General features: G+C 51.9%; 2 protein-coding genes across 9 annotated transcripts in view; both read right to left on the reverse strand.

The window, feature by feature from the left end:
- Positions 1-15,837, reverse strand: part of CORO2A (coronin 2A) — a 56,768-nt gene extending 40,931 nt beyond the window's left edge. For both annotated transcript variants that reach the window (XM_082404073.1, XM_082404072.1), the window contains exon 1: positions 14,773-15,837. The gene's annotated coding sequence lies outside the window, so the exon portion shown is untranslated. The remainder of the gene's footprint in view (positions 1-14,772) is intronic.
- Positions 15,838-19,747: 3,910 nt separating this feature from the next.
- The window catches only part of TBC1D2 (TBC1 domain family member 2), a gene marked incomplete at its 3' end in the record, with an annotated part of 41,437 nt that continues 39,572 nt past the window's right edge, over positions 19,748-21,612 (reverse strand). For 5 of the 7 annotated variants that reach the window (XM_082403875.1, XM_082403878.1, XM_082403879.1 and 2 more), the window contains 2 exons: positions 20,939-21,060; positions 19,950-20,304 (listed from right to left, as the gene is read on the reverse strand). In XM_082403875.1, the coding sequence (XP_082260001.1) occupies positions 20,097-20,304; positions 20,939-21,060 (330 nt within the window). Of the gene's footprint in view, positions 20,305-20,934; positions 21,061-21,612 lie in introns of those variants that run through there. The other 2 variants (XM_082403882.1, XM_082403876.1) reach the window with 2 other exon arrangements.

Consider the following 21,612-nt stretch of genomic DNA (forward strand, 5'->3'; position numbering starts at 1 on the left):
CTCGAGATCAATATGACAACGTCGAGAGGTGGCATAGCAGTGGTGACAGACATAGTCGGGAGCCCACCTGCTGGGCTCAAACATCAGCCCCCACCTCATACCAGACGGAAGACTCTGGACAGGTTAGTCAGCCTCTCTAGACCTCAGGTTTTCCATCTATAAAATGGGGTGGTAATAGTAAATGAGTTCATACCTGACAAGCATTGACAACACTGCCTGGCACATGGTAAACGCAAGGTAAATTCAAAATAAGTAATAACAGCAACAACATGAGATAGACCTAGAGAGTATTATGCTTAGTGAAATAAGTCAGACTGAGAAAGGCAAATACTCTATGTTATCACTTATATGTGGAAGCTAATAAAAATAAAACAAACGAATGTATACAACAAAACAGAAACAGCCTTACAGACATAGAGAACAAACTAGTGGTTACCAATGGGGAGAGGGAAGGGGGGAGGGGGTGATACAAGATTAAGAGATACTAACTACTATGTATAAAATAAATAAGCATCAAGGATACATTGTACAGCACAGGGAAATATAGACATTATTTTGTAATAACTTTAAATGGAGTATAATCTACCTATAAAAATATTGAATCACTATGTTGTACACCTGAAACTAAGAAAATATTGTAAACCAACTATACTTCAATAAAAAAATTTTTTTTTTTTTTAATTTTTTTTAAAGAAGTAATAATGGTAACTTCTATTGACTGCTCACTATAACCAGGCACGGGTTTAAACTATTAACCTGTATTAATGGATTGAAATGAATATTTAGGACTTTGAACAGGGCTTACAGATTAAACCAGAAGCACAAAGTGCCCATGTTCCTTTTCTCTTCAGAGAGGCGACACCTAAAGATCTAAAGATTCAGGAGTGGGAGGGGTCATCTGTGCTGGGAGGCATGAAAATCCCCTTAACTGGATGAAAACAGAGGAAGCCTTATGCCCCTCCCCCAGCCCTCAGTGCCAGTTTAGAGCCTGAAGCTCTAATTCTCGTCTAATCTAATTCTCAGCCAGACCCACTAACCCCCTCTCTCAAATGATCTTATTACATCTGGGGGCAAGAAACAGACACAATAACCCAGGACTGCCCAGGGTCAGGGACCCAGGGAGGCATGCAGCCCAGCTCTCTGCTCTCCTTTCCACACCATTCCATCTGAAAAGTCTGCATGTCTCGGCTTGCATCATTCTGCTGAAGGGAAGCTCACCCCTTCCGGGGGGCAGGAGAGCTCAACCGTTAGACTTCCTCCTTCTACTGAGCGGAAATCTACAATTTCCCCCACTGCCCTGTCTCCATCCCTGGAGCCCCACCAACCACATCCGTTTCTCTGCCCCACGACAGCCCTTCCAGAGATCTGAGGCCCCTGACACCTAACCCTGGGATGGCTCTGCTCCAGGTTGGGGAGTTTCTTGTGTGACTCAGTTTCCCATCTTCGTCCCATTTTGGTTGCCTCACAGTAATGCTCCAAGCTGTCCCCATCTTTCACCCAGTTTGGAGACCAGACCATACCCAAACCCTCCAGATAGGGGCAAAGAACCACTCAGAAGAGCAGGTCTCCAAAAAGATCCCAGACTTCACATCTCAGAAAAGCAGCACTGGCCAGACCCCCAGAGATCACGAGGTACAAAAGGGGAAACTGAGTCAGCATGCCCAGGGCCACACACACAGGGCAGAAGCAGGAATGGGATCCAGGTCTCTAGCACTCCCAGCCCAGGAGAGTCCTCTAAGACACGGAACAAAGTCCCCTTTGATCCTGTGCCTGGATACGGTGTCAAATATTTTGTTTCTTATCTGTGCTGTTGTTCTCAGAGGAACAAATTCCAAGGATGGCTGGGGAAGAAGGTCTTCTAATTGTGAGGCCGAGGGTCATTCACCCTAGCTGGGCCCTCCTGAGGCTCAGACCTTTGAAAGGTGGGCTGCGTTTCTCCAGAATGTGGTTCAGGCTGGGAAAGATGGGGCTCCTTAGGGTCAGGAGAAGAGACAGACCCCAAGTCTTTGCTGCTAGAGAGGCCAGTAGAGCATGAAGGGTAAACTGAAGCACATCAACTCAACCCATATTTTCCAAGTCCTCAGTTGGAGACAGACCCCCATGCTGGGCTCTGTGGGCCCAGAGGTAGCCATGGAGTCTTTGCCCTGGGAACAGGTAGAAAAATGGAGAAATCGCATCTCACTCGAACAAAGTATGATCACAAAGGTGGTGGTGTGTCAGAAGTGGCAGCAGCATAGAAAAGACCAGGAAGTTACAGCAATGGGCCCCAAACTGTCTTGATCATTTACTCCTTCCAAAGGGAAAAAAATCGAGCTCATCCACCCCAATATATTATATTATATACAAGTAACCATAACCTGTAGACATAAGGTACAATATATACAAGAGGTGAGATTCATCATTAACCAGAGTGACTGTAAATCTCTATTTCAAATAGTGTCCTCCCCCACAAAAAAATCTTGCGCTGACTTCTTTTTTTTTTTTTCCTTGCCTTGTGGCTGACTGAAGTGATAGTGCTGGAAAGCCAAGTGTTAATTCTCCCATTGTCTTGTCCCCATGCTCTAGCATTATCAGAATTACTAACAATCCAGTGTCCTTGTAGAAATCTTTCAAAACCACTTGTCCATTTTGTGAGGGTAGTTTGTTAAAACTGGTTAATATAATCCACAAATCCAATCTGGGTTAATTAGTCTAGATTAACCTGGATTAACTGACCAGTTTAATTAGTTGGGATAACCTGCCTAAAACAAACCAAAGAGTAGGATGTCCTTGTCACCCCTTTCTCAGAGACTTCTGGAGACATGAGACATGAAGCTGCCTGACACCTGACTGGAGAGTGTGTCAGTGTGTCTACACCTGGCAAATGTGAGCAAACGTGAATGATTTTCTTGTTTAGATGATATTTTTTCCTGCACCCCAATGAGCATCTTGCGTACCTCACCTTGGAAGCCACCGGAATAGAAGACAGGGAGACTCTCAGAGAAGATTTTCAGGCTGCAAGGGATGGTAGGGATCACCTAGTTTAACCCCTCACTTTGCAGGTGAGGAAACAAGGACCCGAGAAGGGATGTAACTGGTCCAAGGTGACCTGGTTGGTCAGCGGTAGATCCCAGAGAGAACGCAATTCGCTAGTTCTTGACGCTACCACCTCTGAGTCCTGGCCACACTGGGCCCCTTCCTGGCTCTCTCACTGGGCCATAGGCAGCTGCCTGACCTCTCACCCGCTGGGCTGCCTCCCTTGTGATGTAAGATCACCCACTGGCTCTGAGGGTGGCCGTGGGTGGCAGGGAGATGTGCGTCTCAGCAAAGGTTACAAGTGCCATCAGGACGGGGGACATGGGGTCATCAGCAGGCCACGGTTCTGAGTCACTCTGAAGCCTCATCGGTGAAACGGGACTATTCGGGTCCAGCTATTGTCTGAGTGCCTATGAGGGCGACATCTGTGGGCTGGGAAGTAACCCCTGAAGGGGATTACTACTGTCCTTATTACTCTGGAAGGCTCTGTTTAGGAGGGTGAGATCTGGGGTTCCCCTAGAGCCCAAGAATTCTGCCTCTGACCACCAACTGCAGCCCTGGACACCGCAGGACTTAGAGCCCTGCAGCCCAGTGGTCCCCAAGGTATGCCAGCCCAGGCCTGGTAAGGTGTGGGCAGCTGTGGACATGGGTCCTGGGCCTTCTGAGGCACAGGCTGAAATCTTGCTCCTGTCTCTATGGTTCTCTTCCCCCCTGCTGGGAAGGGGAAGTGTGGGGACAAAGGCAGCAGGGAGGTGAGCAGTCAGCCTGGGTGCAGACAATGACGGGGTGTATTTGCTATAGAGAACTTAAAAACAATAATAAGAGCGACAAAAAGCCTGACTTTATTCCCATGATGTGCCTATAATTCTAAACAATGTCAGTAATAAAACACTCCTCCCTGCCAGGGTGGATTGTTTCCACCTCCCTGCCCTTGGTATCTGGTCAGTATCTGATACTATTCCCTTTAGATTGAGCCAGAGCAGACTCAGACTGTATGTTCAATGCATCCCAAATAGGCTCAGTGTGCTTCCCATTGCCAGCCCTTGGCTTCTGTTGTTCCTTTGCCAATATCTCCCTCCCCATCACTATGTCCAGCTGCTACAAGGCTCAGCTTAGATGCTCCCTCTTCCAGGAAGTCTTCCTGCATGCAGTCCCAGCCATCCCCTAGCTGGCTACAACTCCCCTCCCAGGCTGCAGACTCAGCAGTGTCATGTTCTCAGGTCCAGAGCAAGATACAAGAAAGGAACTACCCTCTGAAATCTGGAATCCACAACACAGAAAACCAAACCAGGGAGCCACTTCCTAGCTGTGTGACTTCAGATGAGCCCCATGACTGAAACAGTTCCACTTGCTTCCAAAGTCACTAGTTCAAGCACCCCCTTGCTGATCACACCCTCCCCGCCTCCAGCTTCCTGGCACGTCCAGATATGACCAGCCCTTTGTCAGCACCCCCGATGGGTCAATAAAAATGGGTTCAGGCCCAAGGAGAGAGCCTTGGACCAGAGACCCCTCCCTAGGACAACATAGTCTGTCAAGCTTGGCTCCAGTTTTTCTGAAAGGCCAGCTTGTAGGATGGTGTCTGGGCCATGTGACATCTACACACCATGATGCCCATTTCTTGTACCAGCAACCTGGGACATCAGGCCAGGCCTCCCCCCACTGCAGACCTTCACCCATGAGAACTTCCATCACTGGCCTCCTCAACCTTCTCTCCCCCATCTGCCTCCTTCTCTCTTCACTCTATTTCCTCCCCCCAGTTCCACGATCCATCACCTCACTCTTATCAACACCATAAAATCCTTCATCCTGCTGACTTTTCCCATATTGTCTGGCAAAACCCTGATGCTGGATGAACCAGGGTATCTAAGCACTGCTGGGGAAAAAAATAGACGAAAACCAGATGAGGGCAGGAGGCACACACAGAGTGTAATCCTTTCCCACTACTGCTTGTCTCCCCCCAGAACCCCTCCCTCTGCGAGTCAGGCCTTGTGAAGGGCACTGAAGACAAGCCAGATCCCAGGGGTTGCCCATGTGGCCTCCTTCTCCTTGTACCCACAGCCAATCCATCATTCATCCCACACTCCTCCACCTCCTAAACATCTCTTAAACCATCCACATAGGTCCATTCCCACAGCTACCACCTGTTCTCACTTGGTCACTTAGTCTTGGATACCAACCATCTTGCCCCTGACATTTTCAAAAGATGGAAATCTAAGCATGCCACTCCATGGCCATTGCTGCAGGGCCTGAAGGCTCTGGCCCACTCTACCTTTCCACACTCACCTTGCCCAGGGATCCGAGCTACACACACTCAGTGCCTTTAATTCCTCAAAAGTCCATTTCCTCCAGCCTCAGGGCCTTTGCACAGGCTGTTTCTCTGGTCTAGCATATTCCCCTCCCCACCCTCACCTGGTTACTTCCTACTCATCTTTCAGATCTCAGCTCAAAAGTCCTTCCCTTAGAACAGCCTTCTGCAGTGATCCTGGACTAGGCACATTTCTCTACTCTGCATGCTCCTTATGCCCCTCTTCTCCGGGTTTTGTGGTACTCTCCAGTTACTGCCCAGCTCTTCTCTGGTCTGTGAGCTCACCAGGGCAGCCCCTTTATCTGTTTTGCTCTGCTCTGTATCCCTAGCACTGAGCTCTGTTTCACATGCAGAAAGTGATCAATACATGAACAAAGGTCTCCTTCAAAAAATTAAATTGAAAAATTACTATTTAGGGAATGAATGAGTGGATAAGTCTGAGTGAGGTTCTGGGGTATCTGTGTGGGACAGGCCTCCGCAGTCTCTCTCCAGGGCAGGCCATAGGCCAACCTACTCTTGGAAATGGTCATAACAAGGATGAGAGTAATGACCCAGCCAGCAAGCTCCCAAAGTTCCTTCCTGTCTGTAAGCTCCCCAGCCCTCCTCTAGGCCCCGCATTCCTCAGAGCACCCAGCGTTTAACGGCCTGTCCACCAGGCATTTCTGCACTGACATACGTTTACTTTGCTGAACATTCTCTTCTTCCCAAGGGCCAGAGCTCAGGAGCCTTGTCTTTGTGGAGTTGGATTAGGAAAATAAATGTGGTGGAATCCAGTTAGAACAGGGTTCAAATCCTAGCTTTACCTCTCTCTGACTGTGTGACTTTGCAAGTAACTTAACTTCTCTGGGCCCCTGTTTCCTCATCTGTAAAAAGAGGACAAGAATATCTAGCCACAAGGTTGCTGTACGGATTAAATGAGTGAATATACATTAAGAATCTAGGGTGGGGGGCTTCCCTGGTGGCGCAGTGGTTAAGAATCCGCCTGCCAATGCAGGGGACACCGGTTCGAGCCCTGCTCCGGGAAGATCCCACATGCCGCAGAGCAACTAAGCCCGTGCGCCACAAGTACTGAGCCCTCATGCCACAACTACTGAAGCCCGCGCGCACCTAGAGCCCGTGCTCCGCAACAAGAGAAACCACCGCTTGAGGCAACTAGGGAAAGCCCGCGCACAGCAACGAAGACCCAATGCAGCCAAAAATAAATAAACTAAATATATTAAAAAATAAAAATAAAAAATAAAGTTAGTTAAAAAAAAAAGGAATCTAGGGTGGGGCCTGTCACACGTCATATTTAATTGATTCTAAGACACAAGAGTTTTTAACATTTTTAACATCTCTGAAACTGGGATGCAACTTATAGTTTAATTGGCTGCCCTTTTTCTTTCTTAATGGATTATAAAATAATGGTATATTATCTCACAACTGGCTGTGCCCTGAATTCCATGAAATAGGACAGTAGCTTGGTTCCTTTACTCTTTGCAAAGACATGAGAAGGTCTGTGAGAGTCCCAGGGACCAAAGACTGAGAACACACATCACTGGGGGCAAAGGGTCTTCTGGGGTCTGGCACGCTGAGGTGGAAGCCAGAAACATCACGGAATCTGAAGGCACAGGCTCTTCCCCAGCCTGGCGGCCTCTGGATCTGTCCCAGCTTTCCCAGTCCCACTCAGGGGGTAGCCCAAACTCCAGCAAGACCTTCATTTTTCTGGATCTGACTCTATGCTTCTGCTGACGTGGCCTGGGGTTCCTGGTTTCAGGCAGTCGGTCATAATGCTGACTGTGCTTGCAGCCATCTAAAGCCCTAGTCTTTGTCCCAAGAAGAGAGTCCTGGGAACAACTCCAGAGACCCCCAGAGACCTCTCCTCCCATGTGACTCCTATATCAAGCCATCCCTGGACCCTGTCTCAACTGTTCTGGAAGACCAGCACTGAGGATACGTCCTCCAGGCCTCACCCAAGTCCTCATGCTGCAGATGCCTCCTTAAACCCTCCAGCCTGGTGACAGCAGACTGGCCAGATTATCATACTATCTACATTCCACTGTACCATATATTACATATAGCCACATCTTTATAGAAATAAAATGTCTATCACATATAAAATTTCAAAATACAGAAAAAAGAAAACAAAATTTTGCCATCTAGTGATAACCAACCAGCTTGATGTGTGTCTTTCTGAATATTTTTCTGTATTTACATGTGTGTAGATCTATTCTTTCCTCATATTCAAACCAAAATGGGCTCATACCACACACTGCTCTTTTCCTTGCTTTTCCAGGCAATACAAATTTGCAGACCTCCCTCTACATAGACTGGTTTCTTCCCAGTGACCTCATGGTGCTCCCCTTTCCTCCATCCCTTCACCTGGCAGCTCTCTACAGTGCCTCTTGATCAGGTCCCTGAGGCCTGATCAGGGCGCCCAGCCTCTACCAGGATGCAGTGCTTTTGGCCTGATGGGTTCCTATGGACATTTTCCCCCCTTCCTTGGGACAGAGCTGTGACTGGATCATAATTGCTCTCAGGGCCTCCTCAAAGCAAAGCCGTACCCCAGCACAGAAATACTCTTGAACCCTTAAATCAAGGGGTGTGAGGTGAATGGAGGCTGTCTGTCTCTGCTGGATTTGACTGTAGATCTTTCAAAACAGACCGGATGTTCTCCTGGACCCAGATGCTGCCCTGGTATTTCCCTAACCCCTGGGGACTCCAGATATCACAGTAAACAGCAATGAACAGGTGCCTGGCATTTTATAGTTCATAAAGTGCTTCCATGTTTTCTATCCAATTTTAAGACTCACAACCGCTGTATACATTAGGCAAAGCACGTATTTATTATCTCAATTTTATACGACTGAGGCTCAGAGAAGTGGGCAATTTACCCAATGACCTTTCTTGCTTTCTTCCCCTTCAGAGTCTGGCCAACTCCAAATCCCACTAACCTGGCCCAGGCATCACCTCCTCCAGGGAGCCTCCTTAACTCCCACCCCGCCCCAGGCTGCATTAGGTGCCCCTCCTTGAGAGCCCACAGCTCCAGGGCTTCCCTATCAGAACTGAGCCCCCGACCAGGCTGTGCGCCCTTGAAGGCAGTGATGAGTCTGGCTTATCTCCATCCTTACTCCCCAGGCATAGTAAAACCTCAATAGATGGCTGCTGGGATGACGATTGTTACGATTATTAAGGCAGGAAATGCCCTGCCCACTTTATGGAAGAGGACAGGGGGCATAAAGAAGGGACAGGACTTGCCTACAGAGCATGTCAGTGGTCAGGTCAGGTCTCCCTCCTCAGGGGTGTGGGCTCTTTTGTTCCACTGTGTCCCTTGTTTGTAATCTTGGACTCCAAGCCACTGCCTGAGGTTCATTTCCGTCTCCTCCTGCACTGGCTGGGCCTCCCTGGTCGAGCCAGGTTATGAAGGGGAGCGTCGTGGAGAGGGCTCTGGCTGGGAAGGCTCAATCCCCCAGCCTGGGCCAACACCCTGGGGTGGCCCCAGGAGCAGCAACAGTAGTTGGCTCTCCACTACTGTGCCACGCCCTGTGCCAGAACTTTCCATCTACATCTCCCTTCATCCTGAAGCTGGCACCATTATGATGCCACTTTGCAGGTGGCGAGGGAAAGACCCCGGCCGAGGCTCACCCAGTGGCTGTGCTGGGATCCAAAGCCAGGGCTGCATCCCTGGCAGCAGGCAGCCCCAGGAGTCTGCTGGCACCGGAGCCAGAAATAAATGCACAGTCAGAATACAAGAGACAAGTCCCAGGGGGCCTGCAGGCTTGGCAAGGTCCCAAACTCTCCCTCCCCACCCCTGGCTGCCTCCCACCCAGGGCCTGCTGGAGGGCTGAGACTCTTGGGCCCAGAGAACACAGGCCTGCCCTGGAAGTGCCCAGCACTCTGTATGGGCAGGGTCATGGCACTTGCCAGCCCCCTGCTAGCTCTGGGCTCAAGGCCAGGCTGGAAGCAGCTGTCACATCAACCCTACAAATTCTCAGCTCCCTATTTCTTCTTAGAATAAGACCTCACATATCTGCCCCCAACTGGTTGAGAGATGCTGAGCAAGGTGCCACCTTTCACTGGGCCTTACTTTTCCTATCTGTGAAAGGATGCTGGGGGTGGGGTGAGTGCGGGGTGGGGGGGGTGTCTCAATGGAACCCACCAACTGACATTCCAGGTTTGCCTACAGGCAACACAGCGCGGTGATTAAGACCCTGAACACTGGAGCCAGATGACATGGGTCCAAATATATGACCCTGGGCGAGCTGCCCAACTTCTCTGGGCCACAGTGTCCTCATCTGCAAAATGGGGATAATAGTAGAAAAAGAAAACCCAAGTAAATATACTAAAATATTTATATTGATTATCTAAGATAAAAAGAGATGTGATTTATTTTGTTTTCCTTTCTTTTTTCTACATTCTCTATTATCATCAAGTACTTATAATAGAAAAAACAAATATACTTTCTTTGTAAATTAACTTCATTGAGATATAATTTACATACAATATAATACACCCATTAAAAATAATAAGTAATAGTATCTATTCTATAGATTGCTTTGAGGATTCGATGGGCCAGTATATGTAAAATCTTAGATGGTGCCTGGAGCATAAGAAGTGCTATTAAGTATTTGTTAAATAAATAAGCCCAAGACCAGCCTGGCTTCCTCCTCTTCCTACTCACCTGGCCTGGACCCCTACCTCACCCCCAGCACCAAGCTTGGCAGATCCCCTGCCCCCTCGTTCAATGGTTTACGCTGCCTGGGTCCAGCCTTATCATCCAGGCCTGGACTATTTCCACAGCCCTCTCTCTGCACCCCAGAGGAATAGCACTAACACTCAAATGTGGGGACTTCCCTGGTGGCACAGTGGTTAAGAATCCGCCTGCCAATGCAGGGGACACGGGTTCGAGCTCTGGTCCGGGAGGATCCCACATGCCGCAGAGCAACTAAGCCCGTGCACCACAACTACTGAGCCTGTGTTCTAGATTCCGCAAGCCACAACTACGAAGCCCGAGTGCCACAAGTACTGAAGCCCGTGCGCCTAGAGCCCGTGCTCCGCAACAAAGAGAAGCCATCACAATGAGAAGCCCGCGCACCGCAACGAAGAGCAGTCCCCGCTCACCGCAACTAGAGAAAGTCCGCGTGCAGCAACAAAGACCCAATGCAGCCAAAAATAAAAATAAATTAAAAAACAACAAAAAACACTCAAATGTGGCCATGCTCATAACTTGTTCAAAAGCCTTCCATGGCTCCCACTGCCCTTGACCAAAAGCCCTAGCTCCTCTATGAGACCCTGTTTCAGCAAGTTACTTAAACTCTCTGTACCTTTGTCCCTTTAACTGAAGAAGAGATATACAAGTAGTACCTCCCTCAAACTTACAGGAGTCCATCATGTTGTACGAGACAGGGTACACAATCGGACCTGCGGCCTCTCACACCTGTCTCCTCTTCCCTCGTGGCACTCTTCTCATCTGCCCTTCCTTCAACGTGTCAGGTATGGTCCTACCTCAGGGCTTTTTTCTTGCACTGGCTGTTCCCTCTCCCTGGACGGCTCTTCCCCAGGAATCAGCTGGCTCCCTCCCTCACCTCCTTCAAGCCTTTGCCCAAAAGTGATTCTCAGTGATTCCCCTCACACACACCCTACTTGAAACCACAACCCCTCCTTCCATTCCCCCTCACACACTCAAAATATCCTCCTATGTTTTATTCGCTCCATCTCATTTATCACCACCTATTGTACTTAGTGTTTATTGTCTGTCTTTTTTTCCTATTAGATTGTAAGCTCTTTTAAGACAGATTTTTTTTCTTTTTGGTCTATTTTGTTTACTGTCAAGAACCCCCTTCCCCCCAACACCTAGAAGATACCTAGCGCAAGGCAGGTGTTTAATAAATGAAAGGTTGAATGATTACATGAATGACTGTGAAGCACTTAGGACAATCAGGCAGGTGGTAAGTACTCAATAAATGTTAGCTTATTATTATTGTTGTTGTTGTTGTTATTGATTCTTCGAGGTGAGGCTCCCATGTTCTTCCTACTTGACTTCTCCAAGCTTATACAGTAATCACACTGCCCTAGTCCCCACAGCACCCTGCCAATCTCTCAATTATGGTAAGGAGCACAGTGCTTTTTAATTATATCTTTTTCCATTTAGGCTGAACCAAATGGCCATTTCTTGTAAGTCAAAAACAGCCAGATATTGGCCATTTCACATATAACCTAATACGTTTCGCATGGCAGCCTGCAGGCCCTTGGGAGGTACCTCAAGGCCTAATACACAGTCGGTGCCCAGTAAATGTTTGTTCACCAACTCCTGGCCCTTCATAATAGGTGTGATTGCTAAACACCTCCAATCTGTTCTGAAGAAGGCAAGGCACGGTCTATAGACGTAACATAATAAATGGAAGATCTTGCTGAATTATTTTCTGATCCTCCTGAAAAATCTCTGTTCCCCGATATTTGGTAAAGAGGATAAAAACAAAAATACAGTAGGTTCTAAAATAATCCAGGTTCTGGAACTTCCCTGGCGGTCCAGTGGTTGAGACTCCATGATTCCAGTGCAGGGGACAAGGGTTCGATCCTTGGTCGAGGAACTAAGATCCTCCATGCCAAGAGGCACGGCCAAAAAAAAAAAAAAAAAAAAAAATCCAGGTTCTGGTCATTTGGAGATAACAAAGGTCTAAGGCTGAGGGAAGCCCCTTCCCCTAGCTAGCTGCTTGCCTCTAAGGGGATTCATTTAATGATGGGGGAAGGAGGCTGCAACAATCTTTGGTTATCCCTGTGTTCACTGCTCCTTCTAATAAAGGCTTCCTCTACAGAGATTTGCTAAGTCTAGAATGTGGGTTGTCAGAGTTCAAAGAAATTCAGCAATCACTGAATCTACCCCATTTCACATATAGGGGAAGTGAGGTACAGAAAGGGGCAGGGATTGACCTAAGGTCACACAGTGGGGTAGAGGAAGAGCTCATCCTGGAATCTAGGCTGACAGGAGTCTCATGGCTTTTCCTCCAGACCACACTGCTCCTGTGCTGGCCAGACTCTGGACATGGAAGCTTTAGTATCACTATTATTAAAGCTGTACTTTTTAAATGAAATGTTTATTAAGCCTCAGATAAAACACCAAGAGCTTCTTCACCATAAAATAACTTCTGGTAAATAACAGCACTACACTTGTCTCTATAATTACTTCCTTAGGGTAAAGTCCTCAAATTAGAATTCTAGGGGCAAAGGGAAGTTAGGATCATTTTCATGGACTTTTGTAACAAACTGTCAGGTTGCTCTGCAAAATTAAATGCTACCGGAGAATCCCTATAGCTTTGCCAGCATAGATGTTTATCCTTTTATATTTATTTCTGCTAATTTTATAGGAATAAATACAGATTGCTTTCATTTACTATGTGGTATGTGTTTCCAAACACACACACACACACACACACACACACACTCTGGTCCTGAAATCAAGATCGCTGGGCTTGGTTGCTCATCTGCTGTGTGACCTTTGACAAGTCACATCCCCTCCAGGGATAAGGGATACCTATCTGTCAAATGAGGGGGTTGAATGAGATGATTTCTTAAGATCCCTTTCAGTTTAGATATTCCATAATTCCATGGTGCATTTTAAAATTATTTGCATAGGATGACTTTTTAATAATCAGAATCTGTTATACCTCTAAATCAAGGCCCAAATAGCTTGGACTAGTAGAGCAGGAAAACAGAGCCCAGATTATACGCAGGTAGAGATGACAGGAGACATAGGTAGCACTTAAGCCTGTGCGTTGGAGCTATGCTCAAGTGACAGCACATATACTTAGTCTGCTTTTACGACGGGATAATAACACTCGTTTGTGGTCTAGCTTCAAGTTCTGTGCAGCTCCACCATGGCCAGAAGGTAAGGTCATAGTCACTCTACTTCGGCCCTAGAGCCCCAGACTTGCAGTCAAAGGCAGCTCACCCCCAGCAAGTGCTCATCCAGCCTCTGCTCACTTACCTCTGAGGACACAGTGCTCACTACCTGCCCTGGCAGCACCTCCCTTCTTTTGGCTGTAAGAAAGTTCCCAGGTGAGGGGCAGGTCACGAGGGGGGACAAGAGAGACCAGAAGGCCCAGACTTGATTCTCAGAAACTATTCCCTCAATCAGGGCAGGCAACAGAAGACAGGGAAGAACATGCATGGGCTGGAAGGCCTGGCGAAGGGCTCCTCTGGCTCCTTCTCTCACTCCAGACCTCTAAGGTAGCTGCTAACCCAAGGGTACACGGGACACATTCCAGTCCTGATGACAGTGGGTTCTGAATAAGCCCCAGGCTGACTACTGCCTGCTCTCGGGCAGACACCTCAGCTCCCTCGTCTTGCCTTTGCTCCCTAAGGCTCTGACAGGAGAAACAATGCTGGATCTGGGACTGTTTAGCCCTGAGGTGAACTGATTTAAGGGACCAGATGATTGCCTCGGGGTGGGGGATGGAGGGGTCAGATGTTGTCTGTGTGCTCAGAGCAGGACTAGCAGATTCTAGCTCTGTTTACAGCTAGTGAGATTCCCATAACAAGGGGTGTGCAATGGGACAGCAAGACCTTCCAAAGGGGATCTGACCAAGGGGCTGGGCCAGATGCCAGAGGTCTTCTTCACCCAGAGAGCTTGGAGCCACAGTCCCTCAGACATCTGCTCTGTCCCAGACCGAACCCCACTCAGACATGGCTCTCTTGGCACTGTAGCCTCTCTGGGGTCCGTGTGTGGACAAGCCATCCCTAATACACCAGGCTGGGACGTAGAGCTGGGCGTCAGCACTGGTGGGGAAGGGATGGGGAAGGGCAGGTTCCACACCATTCCCTAAATACAGGTGTCTGCATGGGTCTGGTCTAGGCAAGTCTGTGGCCGAGGGCCCCACCACCTCTAACCCAGGGCTCCCCCAGCCCCAGACCGGGAGGCAGACTTGGCAGGCAGACTCTGACCCGCCCCACCCTGCATGCCCAGGCCGGCTCGATAGGGATTTGGGGGTGTCCCCCTGCCTTCCTGTTTCCTGTACAGGGAAGCTGAGGCCCAGCAGGTTACTCAGCCAGGAGAGGGAAGAGGTCCCGACACAGGTCCCGCGAGGCACCCAGGCCACTAATGGGGGGACTGTCGGGACCGACTCGCCACAGCCAGCATGAGAGGCCCTCACTGCGGCTGGGCTGTGCAGACAGTACCCATCCGGGCCCCTCGCCGTCGGGAGGCTGGAGCTTGAGGCGGCCCCTCCCAAGAGCCCAGCGAGGAAGGGGCCACCACTGGGCCCGCTGTCCCGATGGGGAAACTGAGGCCTGGAGAGGAGCAGTGCTTTGTGCAAGGTCACGCAGAGGGGCTGGAAGCCAGGTCCCCCGAGCCCCGCCGGGTCCCCTGCGGTGCGCCGAGCCCCAGCATCCCTCCGCGGGCGCTGCAGCCCGGAGGCGCAGCGCGCACACTTCGCACAGACAGGGAGGGTATGGCCGGTGGCCCGGGGCCGCCCTACCTTGATGACTGCCGCGCAGGTGGCTGCGGCGGCGGCGTCCTGCTCCAGCTCCGTGCTTCTCGCCGCCCGCCGAGTCCCGGCTCCCAGCACCGCCTCCTCCCTCCCTAAGCACGGCAGGCGGGGCCGGTGGGCGGGGCAAGGGCCCGGCACAAGCCCCGCCCTCGCTCCCCGCGAGTCCGCGGGGCCACCACTGCTTCCTCACGCCCTTCGCCGCGCTCCGCGCCCCCCGGGGCTGGCCTCGGGGCGCGCACACGCGCACAGAACGGGCGCGCACCCCGGCGCGCACTCGCCACAGTGACTGGGGCGGCCTGCCCCGCGCGACCAAACAGAAGCTGGGGACAGTCACACTCTCCTACCTTCACGTCCCGCCGCTCCCTCGCTGAGTGGCTTGGAACAAGGGACTCGACCTCCCGGAGCCTCAAGTTTCTCCCTTGGTGAAATGGAAACAGTAACCGTGTCTGCCTCAGAGAGCTGTTTGAAAATTAGATGAGACGATCTAATTTACCCCGCACGGCAAAGTGCGCGCGCAGAGCCCGCCACGGGAGTAGCGCTCGGTGAACCTGGGCTGGTAGAGTATTTCCTGAGGCTTCCCAGTCCGCCGGGAGGAAGAGGGCAGGGAGGGCCGCTGAATATCGGGAGGACGCCCTTCTTTCTCTCGGTAGCCAGGAGGGGGCGCTGCTGCCCAGTCTCGCCGGCTTTGGGGTCCAGCATGCTAGGCAATGGGGCGGAGATGGGGAGGTCCAGCCGTTTAGTAATACCACCACCTAACGCTTAATGAACAATGAACCCGGCACAGTTCTAGGCACCTTAATTGAATCAGCGTACTTTACCGTCACACAAGCCTATGAGGTTATCTATTACCTATCTTACACATAAGGAAGCTGAGGCGCAGAAGGGTTAAGTATCTCACTTAAGATCACACAGGTAGTAATTCACCCCTAGGCAGCGTGGCTCCCAAACCCAAGCTTATAAACACTCTACCACACCACCTCTCTTGTGAAGAGCTCTCTGTTCAGTGGTGTATCTCTAGGGCCTAGAACAGTGCGTGGCTCAGTGTTAATTCGCCTGAATGTCTTAATTCACCTAGTGCTTGGACAAGTAACTCTGGTGCATTCCCCACGCCCTTGCACTCTCACACGTCTATGCCTTTGTTCACACCGTCCTTTCTGCCAGGAATTCTTTTACCTCCTCATCTCCTGTCTTTTTTTTTTTTTTTTGATTTATTTATTATTTATTTTATTTATTTTTGGCTGGATCGGGTATTAGTTGCGGTATGTGGGATCTTCGTTGAGGCATGCTGGATCTCTCATTGCGGGCGGGCTCTTCGTTGTGGCGCATGGGTTTTCTCTCTCTAGTTGTGGCGCGCAGTCTCCAGGGCGCATGCGCTCTGGGGCTCTGGGGGCTCTGTAGTTGTGGCGCGCGGGTTCCAGAGCACGTTGGCTCTGTAGTTTGCAGCACGAGGGCTCTAGTTAAGGCACACCAGCTCAGTAGTTGTAGTGCGCATGCTTAGTTGCCCCGTGGCACGTGGGATCTTAGTTCCCTGAGCAGGGATCGAACCCGCATCCCCTGCATTGTAAGGCAGGTCCTTTACCACTGGACCACCAGGGAAGTCCCTCCTACTGTCTTTTAAACAGACTCATCCTTCTTTCCAGGGTCGGTACCAATGTACCCCCCCAGCAAGTCGTCCCAGATCCCTGTGGATGTGCCCTCCCAGCCTTGTATCTGCATCTTACCACTCTGTGCCATGACGGTAGGTGGCTGGGGCTGTGTTTGGGGAAAGGCTGGTTTGACAGGGACCTTTCTGGGGGCCATGGACATATGGACCAGTGGGCTAGAGGGGAGGCCATTAGAGGCCTCTGCAATAGACACAACCTGGGACTCTTCCTAGAGATGCTGTGTGTATATGTGTGTTCTTTATTCTCCTGTCCCTTCCATCCCCCTAACCCTGGTCCATTTGATGAAGGCTACCCACTGACCATCTGAATTGCACACATGGGGAAACTGAGGCCAGAGCGGGGATGACCTATCCAGGGGTCCCTAGCTAGGAAACACACAATAGGTCTGGTTCCAAAGTTGGGCCCATCTGCTAGCACCTTCTATTGGGCCTTATTGCTGATTGAGATGGGCCAGAAAACCACCTTCCTGTGTCAGCACGGCCTTTGTTTAATCTGCCGTGTGTGGGTAAATTTCTTGTGGGTGACCAGAACATGTGTGTGTGTCTGTGTGTGTGTGTGAGAGAGAGGGTGGCAAGTTCTCTACCTGCCCAACATGGAGCTTTCTGTACAATATGGTCCTGTGCCCATGGCAGATTGAGCTGAGAAAGCATGAGGGGACAGCAGCACCTGGGAGGTGAGGTTCTGAACATGGGGGAGAGGACTTCTGTAAAAGTGAATGTGCATCTCCCACTTTAGGGTGGGGGTCTTCCATAGGGCCCTCCCTCCTGTTTTGAGGAGCCCCTTTATTCTTGGGGATATTTCCCCAGGAAGTTTCCCTGGGTAATTCCTCTCCCCTAGAGAATGGAGCATGGGCCTGAGCTCGCTGGGGGCCTAGTTGGGAGAGGGATGCTTTGAGCTAGAGGGCCCACCACCTGGGGTAGGGAGGTGGAGCTGTGAGGGATCAGATCCTCCAGCCTGGGAACGCAGCAGCCCCTGGGGATGGGGGTGACAGCTGTGGTGCAGGGCCAGGAACCTGACACCAGGGGTGGGCCCCAAACGCCTTTCAGGAAGAGCTGAGGGAGGGTGGGCAGGCTCCCTAGGAGCAGCTGCACCCCAGACATTCTTGGGGCTCGGCACCCCCCCCCCCCACCAGTTCCTGCTACAGCCTCCCTGTCAGGTAGATGTTTCTTCCTCTCATTTTCCTTTGCCTGGAGCTATCCCCATAGGACCTACACCACTCAGGAGGCCATAGGCTAGACTTGTCCTTTCCCCTGGGGGAGGTGTTCTAGGATCCAGAGAAGGCGCCGTGAGCTTGGAGGAGCCCTCCCTGGTTTTGCAGTTAGCAGCCTCTAAGGCTTGAACATGGCTTAACCACTCAGTGGCTGTGTGACTCTGGGCAAGTTAGTTAACCTCTCTGAGCCTTGTCTCCTCATCTGTAAACTGAGCTTGGCCTGGAGTGAGCAGGTGTTGTAGGACAGGCAGTTCACATTCTTGCTCTGGCTCCAGCTCCCGGCTACAGGGCTGGAGGCCCCCTAGTCAGTCCTGATTGCCTGTGGTCCCCAACCCTGTTGGTGTAGCACAATACCCACGCCCTACAAGAGGCTGAGTGTGGGACCCAGTGCTCAGGTGATTCTGTGGTGCAGCCAAGTAGGAACCAGAGGTGACCCAGTGCTGGGTCAGCTGCAGAGTAACACCCCTCTCAGTGAGAGAGGAGGAGGGGGGTAGATACCCAGCTTTGGGCAGAGCTTCTCCTCTGCCTGGGTGTGTGAATGGGAAAGATGGAGGAGGGGGAAGACAAGTGGAGGAGGGAAGAGATGAGGGAAGGAGGAGAGGGGAGAGGTTGGGGGTGGGCAGAGGAAGGGGAGAGAAGGGGGGTGGCAGGCGGGAGGGGAGAGGAGGGTGCCCTCTATCCAGCAGCCCCAGTCTGAGCTGGGATTGCTTGCTGTATTTTTGCTGAGGAGGGAATTTGATTTTTAAGGCTAGAGTCAGAGGGACCAGCTGGACCTAGTCTCTCCTGGAGCCTTGGGCCTTTTCTAGACCTCAAGGCCCTCCTGGTGACATTTTCTTCATGGAAAGGGTACTCACTGCCCAAGGCTGTACTTGACTCTGTGCCAGGCACCAGGCTCAGCACCAGCGTCATCTCCTTTCATCCTCCTGGAGTTCCAGGAGGCCGGACCCCTTGTGTCCTTGGTGATGGCCCTGAGGGTTACAGCCTGTTGGGGGTGTAGCCAGGACGACCCCCAGGCTGCCCTCAGACCACCATCATGCTTCACAGTTACTGTTTGGTGGTGAAAGGACCTCAGCAGATGAAAAAAGTTTAGCACAAATGAGAAAGGCCATCAACCCCTCGTGTAGGGTGTTCACAGGAAACTGGGCTGCCCAGCAGCCCTCGTAAATGTGGGAGGAAAGGAACCCTGAGGGTCCCTGCCCCAGGGCTGTGGGGCAGTGGTGGGAAGGAACCAGGTGTCTGGTGCGCCAACCCCTCCCTGAAGTTCACACCAGTGGGTGACAGAAGGGCCTGTCCCTGGTCCCCAGCAATGGGTGTGGCCTCCCAAGCCCTGATAGGAGCCTCAGATCAGAGCAGGAGGTTTCCCTGTGAGAATCCCCACCCTATCCCTTCATATCACAGATTGCTGAGCTCAAGGCTATCCCGGCACAGGCACAGGCTTTGCTGAGAAATGAGCTGCTGAAATCACTTGTGCAGCCTCAACCCCCCGCCTTGGGGGGAATGGGGGAAGCCTGTCTGCTGAGGAAGGGCCTGGAAGAGCCCAGAAGAACCGGAGCTGAGTTCTGCACAAGCCAGCCCTGACTTGGCAACAGGCTGCAGGCTCTGTCCGTCTCACCGCCTGTTCCTCTCCCTCCCAACCACCCAGTTTTCAAAGAGGTGACTTTTCTTGCCCCAGACTCTGAATCTGGTGGTGGGAGATCAGAAGCTGGGCACCTAACCCTGGGCTTTCAGCCCCTACACCAAGTTCCTCCTGGTAGTGGACAGGGGTTTCCCTGGGAACACCCTCCCCACCCCCCGTCCCCCCCGATGGGCTGTGAGGAGAAAGGTGAGGGCAAGTGCAAGGCTCAGGATACACGCCTTGGAAGGTGGGAGTCAGGACTGGAACAAAGGCCCAACCAGGACTGGAGAAGCGCTGTTGCCCGGAAAGACGGAAGCCCTAACTGCACACGGCCCCAGCTTCTCCAGGAACCAGGACCGGCCCTGCAGAGATGCCAAGAGAAACAGCAGCCAGGGGCGTCCCAGGCTGGGAAGGCCCTAGTGGTGGGACACTCTGGAGCCCTCGGCCCGCCCAGGAACTGGTTACTGAGAATCGTTTAGGTTCCAAAGCTTGTGAACTATTTCCAATATTTACACTGTCATACACAGATAAAACTTAGAGAATGTTCAAGGTTACCCTATAAAGACAGCACTCTTGCTCGCTTCTGCAGAGGAAGTGAGAAGGGGTGTATCCTGGGTGTGTGCTCATGAGGAGATAACCCAACCAATGGCTTCAGGAGCCAATGTTCCAATGGGGAGACTGAGTCCCAGAGAGGGGAAGGGACTCGCCCAGGGTCACATGGTGATGGGGCTCAGCGGAGCCTCGACCACTGCTCTGTGGCTGTCCTCCTATGGGCCTGCCAGCAAAGGGCGAGAAAGGGCTTTGGGGAGGGCAGGTAGCCAAGTCAGGGCTCCGCCTCTCCCTCATCCTCGCTGGTGCAACCCTCGGGCACTGCAGGGCCCTGGGCTGCCCGGGTCTCCAAGTACTTGGCCTTGAGCTGCTCCAGCTCATGCAGCTCAGCCTCCAGCCGCTCCCGGTGGGCCATCCGCAGCTGGCGTAGCTGTTTCTTAGGAAAGGGGTTCATGTCGTTGAAGGCGATGTTCATCAGCTTCCTGGGGGGAGAGCACAGTCACAGTCACCGGGTGTCCCAGGCACCCCTGCATTCATTCTGCTCATGCAGCTGAGGCCCCTTCCAGGGAGGAAACAGTAAATAAGAAGACAATTTCCACCCAAAGTGACAGGTACTGAGGCAAGAGGAAGCTTAGCACTGTGGGAGCTCTAATCCAGGAAGGAAAAGTTGGTCAGGGAAGGCTTCGTGGAGGAGGGGACAGTGAGCTGAGTTTTGAAGAATGAGTACAGGTAGGCCAGGCAAAGACGGTGGTGGTGGAAGTGGCCGGGAGGCATTCTAAGTAGAAGAACCTGCAAGGCCAGAAGCCCAGAGATGGAGGTTGTCCTAGGAACTCAAATAATTCTGTTTGGCAGGATCATAGGGCATGGGTGGTGGGGGCAGGAGAAGGTGGGCAAGAAATGAAACAGCATGGAGGCCCTGAATGCTGTGTTAAGGGGGCAGACAGACGCCGAGGCAGTGGAACGTCCCTGAAGATTTCTAAGATGCAACGGAGGATCAGAATCGCTAATGAACCTACCTTTGGAAACACCAGCCCCCTCTCTGCTCTGTGTCCCGGGGGGATGCGTGTGGGGTGGGCACGGTGGAGGGGCAGGGTGGGCCCAGGAGTGGGTTCTCACCGGCTGTCGCAAATGGTCTTGGTGAAGAAGCGCAGGTACTGGTAGATCTCCAGGCCATCCTGCAGCCTCAGGATCTCCTCCTCGTTGTACTTGAAGATGGCCAAGGCATAGCGGAACACCACCTGGGGGGTAAAGTGGGGGCTCAGGGGGGGCACAGGGAGCCAGGGCAGGGAGTCCCCAGAACCCACACCCCCAGGCGCTGTGGAAGGCCCCGGATAGGCTGCAGAGGTTGAAGGCTTGGAGGAAACGTGCGGGGCAACACCAAGGGGGTTGGACTGGAAACCCCACGGGGGGAGCACAGCTAGGAATCTGGGGATTGGGACTGTCCTGGGACCCTGGGCCAGGCATTGCCCTGTTGGACCTAATGGCGGGTAACACTGTCTTTACATGGGGCTCCAGTAGGAATCGAATGGAGAGACAGATCCGAGGGCGCTTGGTGGACTGTGAGGTCAACCACCATGGGGAAACTGGGCGGAGGTCGGGGAGGGCCTGCCCAGGGTCTCCTTGCAAGGTAAGGGGCAGAGCTGGGACCAGATTCAAGTGCCAGCCTCCCAATCTGGGGCTCAGTCCAAACAGGAGGAAGAGACGGCAGGTGACTGAGGGGCAACGGACAGAATAGCGATGTGCCTCCTGGTCATGCTTGTGCCTCCTCGCCAGGGAAAGGGAATCCCCCC

Source organism: Balaenoptera borealis, assembly GCF_965194805.1.
Source record: "Balaenoptera borealis genome assembly, chromosome: 8".
In the NCBI taxonomy this organism is placed as follows: domain Eukaryota; kingdom Metazoa; phylum Chordata; class Mammalia; order Artiodactyla; family Balaenopteridae; genus Balaenoptera; species Balaenoptera borealis.